The sequence below is a fragment of the Puntigrus tetrazona genome, chromosome 11, assembly GCF_018831695.1.
Source record: "Puntigrus tetrazona isolate hp1 chromosome 11, ASM1883169v1, whole genome shotgun sequence".
Lineage (NCBI taxonomy): Eukaryota > Metazoa > Chordata > Actinopteri > Cypriniformes > Cyprinidae > Puntigrus > Puntigrus tetrazona.
This window is the reverse complement of record NC_056709.1, coordinates 16,584,648-16,590,684: the sequence shown is the minus strand read 5'-3', so window position 1 is coordinate 16,590,684 and position 6,037 is coordinate 16,584,648. Positions and strand designations below refer to the sequence as shown.

Genomic DNA, 6,037 nt, shown 5'->3' with positions numbered 1-6,037 from the left:
ATATACACACACATACATATATATATACACACATACATATATACATATATAATTTTTTCTTTTACACATTTATTATTATTAAAATGTATATAGTTTTTGTAATGTAAGACACATACCTGACTGACTGAAGTCAGGTGTTGGGCGAAAGGCAGCTGTGGGGGAGCGTGGTGAGAGACTGTGTGTGGGAGATCCAGGTAAACTCTCTCCTGAAGAAAGCGAGCGGTTTAATGAGGAGAAACTACGGCTGGTGTGTAAAAGTGGAGAGGGTTGCATGGCAAAACGCTTGAATACTGAGCGGCGCCTGAAAAAAGCAACAACAAACAAACAAAAAACACACTGGGTGATGAAAAATGATTATACATACATACATACAATTTTACTAATATTTTTAAAATAGTAGGTTATATACTGTACATACTACACTGCAAGCAGCAGAAAAGTGTAATTTTCTAATTTTCTTTTCTGAACGATGTGTATAAATAATGCAGCAACAGCTACATCTAGTGGAAGTGTGGGTTCTTTCTACTGAGGTGTATGTAATTTATCCAAATATATGTGGTTATGTACTGTAAATAAACATTTGTAAAACTCGAAATAGACAATAATAATAGTTTTCTTGTTTTCTTACCTTTCTTGAGTTTTCTCTTTCTTCGGCTTCTTGGTACGTCTCACCATTTTGCTTCTGTAACTATTTCTTCTAGCTGGACCAGTTTTGATGGATGTATTTTCAAAAGGAGTTGTGGAAATTGCAACTTTACTTCCACTCTGTGAAACAAAATCACATGTCATGTACAGACATACTGTGATACAAACTTAAATGGGAAACAAGCAGATAAAATAGTGCTGTAGGTATAACACTGGTTGGATTATTTTACCTTCAGCAAAAGTTCCACCACCTCAGTGTGAAGCAACCCATGAACTGTTTCTCCATTTACATGAGTGATCAGGTCTCCAGCCTTAAGGCCAGCCTTGTGAGCAGGACCACCATCCTCTACATTCTATTTCCAAACAATGCAATATACATTAGTAAATCATACATGGTTCGAAAGTTTTGTGTGATTCAGTAAACTGAGATATGAAACATTTAAGTGAGACTACACTTTGTCAGCTGTTTGCGCTCTGTAGTGGCATTCTGGACAACCCTGTCACACTTACCCAGACCATGTGATAAACTGTATAAACGTCACTGTCACAGGCGTAGACTCTGATTGCTCGCAGAGTAAAGCCAAACTTCTTTCCTGAGCTGTGAATGATGATTGGCTGACGACAAACGACACCACTGAGGGAGGAGTCTCGACTGGGGGAGGAATCTCTAGAGGATGGGTCTGATGACAGCGAGTATGGAGAAATGGGGCTTGCCAATGGTGACACACCAAAAACATCTGGGGGAATAAAATCAATAAATCCACCGATTGGCGCTGTGCAACAACAGGCAACCACCTTTCAAAAAAAACAAAAACCCTGTAAGACATACCTCCAGGAATCATGAGTGACAGGGCACTGGTAGATACTGATTTTGGGACTTTGCTGATTGCATACTGTTTCTCTGTTGTCTCAGGTTTTGGAGCAGTCAAGAAGGAGGCTGTATCAGAGGAGGGCTTACAGGAGCTGTCTAGACTCTCCACTCCATCTACCTGTGATGGTGCCTGATCCAAGTGCTCAGAGAAACTGCCTACTCAAAAAAACAAAAAAAAAAAAGAATTAATTGTTATTTTATTTAAATATGAATTACTATCTATTACTATTTTCAGTTTCCTGGCCAAGAAAAACATCAAAACACCTGCCTCAATCAATAAATACACAGTGGGACTTCAATGCTTACAGTACTGCATGTACACCAGTAGTGTGTGAAAATTTACATGAATTCTCTTGAGACCTCAAACGCAAGTACATTTATTTAATTAATTAATTCATCCCTGTATACCTGAGAGGGTGGAGTTACTGATGGTGCTACAGGGTGTGGTGGGATCAGGCTCTTCCTGGGGCAACTCCCCAATACTAAAGGTCACTTTACTAGGGTCTTCCAGAGCGAGGGAACCCTCCCCGTCTTCCACTTCTGCAGAGATTGCAAACTTAGGAAGAAGACCAGAGCATCTGCTCAAGCTGGTGCTCTCAGTGTCAGATGAATGAGATAGAGAGGGGCTGGAGAAGAGAAGCAAAGCAATGGCATTATCTACTTGCAAAGTTAGATTCAACAAATTTAAGATAGTTTTTAGCAACATAGAAGCTGTTTTGCAAGTTGTCCAAAACGGTCTATCAGCTCTAAACAGCTAACCGCTTCTTAAGAGTGGACTATGATGTAGGCCTTGACCTCGCTAGAAGTACAATAGTCCAATCTAATCAGCCATCACAACCATTAATGACAAACCCGGACAACATAAAAATCATCTACCATCAGAAGTTGGATTTTCCCATTAAATTTAACATACATCTCAGTGAAGTCTGGAGTCCAGCTCAGTGAGTCAACAGTGAGAGAACTGTCTGTTGTCTTCTCTGGCTGTTCTCCTTTCTCTTCCAGCTGTCCTCGAGACAGATCCAGACTACTGTAAACCTACACACACCCGATACAAACAAGCAGCATGTATATGCATCAATAAACTTCATTAGATCTTGCAGTAAACATGTGTCATAGCATTCAAACACGAGAATGGAATACAGAAACCTGAAAAGTGAGGAAATGTAAGCTGAAATGCTTCTGCTGGTTATTGCTAGGTTTCTCATAAGGTGTTTTTTTGTGATTTCTGGGTGGTTGCTCCCAAACCAATTAGTGGCAAATGTGAATTTGTACAATCTTATTCCACCAAGGTTTGTGTTTGGATTGGGGTAATAGATGTAGTTAGATGCATAGATGCATGCTTGCTTTTTTAATATTGATAATAATAATATTCTTAATAAATATAAAGAATACATAGAATATGTAAAAAAACAAACACACACACACACACACTTTCAAATTAAGCAACAAACCCATAATTATAGCAGATATTTATATAAAACAGCCTTCACCAGATTCTGGAAGCAATTGATACTGCAATGCACCAAAGCTTGCCTGAGAACAAGGACATGCACAGGTATTTGTTGTGTGCAATGTTGTTCCCTGACCTACAAAAATATATCCCTCTAACAAAAGCAAATGCATGTAAAGCTATGAGCTGAGCACTATGGCAGAGACAGTGCTGGCCAAAGTTTTCCAAATTTTTAATGGAATATATACTGAATCATTCTGTACTGCATGAATAAAACGGTGTGCAAGGAAAAAAACACAACTCACTTTTGAGAATCGGTGTGAGGACGAGGAAAACTGCCTCAGTTCCACATTGAAATCTTCATCATTGGTATCATCCTCCTCCTCAGTTTCCAAGTGATGGTATCTATCAGATCGTGCTAAGATTGAAAGAGCAAATGTGGTGATGTCAGTTGTCAAGATGCTCTCATGTCAGTAATTTTAATTATTCTAAGAAATATTAAAAGGAAATTCAAATCAAAAAGAAACATTCTGTCAGCTAGCTTGGTCACTATGCAGTACACAGGAGAAAAAGCAGCGTGTCTACTTAAATCTATATTGTACTATAAAAAACATGAGAAATAATCTAAAAAAAATCTAAACTAGGGCAAACTGTAGACATTTCCTCAAACAAATGACAAAGATTCATATCATCAAGCAACTGTGCTATACTAATATATGACTAATCTATCAATCTGGAAACATGTGATCCTCCCTTAAAACATAAAAACAGACACGGCATTGGCTCTCAGCACTGAACTGCTTGCATGGACCATGAAGGACAATGACTTCACTCCAGCTGTCACTCACTGTCAAAGTAGCTAGTGTCATCCTCAGACTCCAGCTGGGGGATGAACTCTGCCTTCTGCCTCAGCAGGCTGTTCCAGTCCAGACTGTGAAAAAACTGATGGTGCTTGACCTCATATGCCCCTCCTGCTTAAAGAAACCAATCCAATCAAATGACATAAACAACGCCATAAAGCAACAAGTGGTAAATTCTATTCGCTCCACTTTGTGTATTAAATATCTGTTTTGTTTTTTGTAGTTATGTAGGCTGTGGTTTCACAATATTTTTTACTTTATGTGATGTCAAAAACGTAATGCTGGAATGTTCTTAATACCACCAGAAATATCTTATGTGAGTTGTGTAGCGGCTTGGAACCAGAGTGGATGAATCTAATGTTTTGAGGAGTATGTTTGGCTGTTAGTTACTGTACTTTGCAATCACATATTCTAGCTATGTCTTGGAATATATGACCCAAAATAAGAATTTTCACCATATATAGTCATCTGAACAAGCCAGTAACAAGTCTGCCACGTTTGTTCTGACCAACTGAGGTAAAAATATTACAATAAATTGCGCTACCAATGGTGATTAAATCTAATGATCAATTATCTCATATGATATCGAAGCATGCTAATTATTATTTTTATACTTTTTTCTCAAATTATCAAATGTTAACAACATCAGCATTGTTTGACTATGTAGACTTCAGTCTAATCTAATTGCCATGCCGTTCTAATTTTATTTTATGAAATTCCCCCTTTGAACTCATTTTCTTTAAAATACAAATCTTGTGTAATCTCAGGATATCTAATCAAAAGCACATTTAAAAATAGAATATAATTTCATTTCATTTACATGTGTTTTATAAACATCATCTAACATAATTTCTGGATTACAATCCTCCATCACAACGATAAATCTAATTATTCTAGCTGCTGAGAGAAAAGGCTATAAACGATGCGCCACATGCAATATCCAAGTAGCCAGGGAAACTTTTTTTATGTTTACAGATATAACATTAGAGACTTAATGGCACAGTGCTATGCTCAAATTTCCCGCAAAAACGTACCGGTACCACTCAAATTGGAAAACATTATTAAAAGCAAAAGTTGTGAATTTAGCCATGTATTACTTTACAAATTCTAAAATATCTTTCTGGACAACTAGACATTCACTTACATGCTAAAAGCGATTTTTACTCACTTTTAGAGCTTGGCAAGTATCACTACAAACATTTTGAACCCTTACCCGTGCCAAGGCGCTCCAGAGGGTTCTGTCTGAGCAGTAGGGTGATCAGCTCCTGAGCATCAGCTGGTGGTGCATCCTCTCCCTCCGGCCAGTTTATTTCATCTAAGACAAGAAGCAGCAAACGGTTTCATCCTCATTAACCAAATGAAACAAAATCAATATCTTTTCCAAAAAGCACTACTTCTCATTTAAAATGAAAGCTCCTCTCTGGTTTTGTTGGGTCTTTATTGTACCACAGAACTGTTCACTTGTGCACAGCACCAAGGTAATGAATACAGAGAATATTTTTACATATGAATCAAATGCGTTTATTAAAATGCATCAAAATTCCTGATACAACATAAACAGGCATGCATAAAACATCCTAATATTCCACTTTTGCATGCATCAATTCCATGCATGGATTTCAAATATCCAGAGGTTATTTGGCAATTTTCTCTAATAAAAAAACATGGCCCTTGACTGCAATCATTTGTGGTTTGATTGTGAGAAACAACAAAACTGAGCTTAGATCAGAAAGAAATTGGGACTTTAGCATAAAGGCCAAGGGAGTGAAATAAAAATGAAAAGTGCTTTGTTTGTTTCCTGACTGTCTCTACAGCAACACAAGCCTCCTATTTGAATAACATTAAGCAGCATGAATATGCATCCAAGCCCAGGGCCACAGCAGCTCGCTGGGCTCATTAATTAAGACTCACACCTATGCTAACCTCAAAACAGAAAACTAACACTAAAGGTACAAATGGAAGTAGAAACATTTAAGAGCTGCATTTTTCTGGCTAAATGTATTATAAGATTCCACATAAATGTGTTGCCAATTGAAATTTTTATTTAAGAACAGAGCAAATATATTGGTTCAAATCCATGTTTTTATCATTAAAAATGTATCGATGTATTCTTGCATTTAATATAAATTAGATTATTATAAATCTCTTGAAACCAAGAATATGTGACTATATAAAAACTGCATTATATAAATTAATATTATATAAATTAAT

General features: G+C 37.1%; 1 protein-coding gene across 1 annotated transcript in view; it reads right to left on the bottom strand.

Moving 5' to 3' along the window:
* Window positions 1–6,037, bottom strand: part of LOC122353774 (microtubule-associated serine/threonine-protein kinase 4-like) — a 16,969-nt gene that overhangs the window by 391 nt on the left and 10,541 nt on the right. Inside the window, exons 13-22 of the mRNA XM_043251653.1 lie at window positions 5,040–5,141; window positions 3,815–3,937; window positions 3,272–3,384; window positions 2,430–2,551; window positions 1,925–2,142; window positions 1,475–1,672; window positions 1,156–1,382; window positions 876–998; window positions 629–765; window positions 117–301 (exon numbers count right to left, since the gene is read on the bottom strand). Of these exons, the coding sequence (XP_043107588.1) occupies window positions 117–301; window positions 629–765; window positions 876–998; window positions 1,156–1,382; window positions 1,475–1,672; window positions 1,925–2,142; window positions 2,430–2,551; window positions 3,272–3,384; window positions 3,815–3,937; window positions 5,040–5,141 (1,548 nt within the window). The remainder of the gene's footprint in view (window positions 1–116; window positions 302–628; window positions 766–875; window positions 999–1,155; window positions 1,383–1,474; window positions 1,673–1,924; window positions 2,143–2,429; window positions 2,552–3,271; window positions 3,385–3,814; window positions 3,938–5,039; window positions 5,142–6,037) is intronic.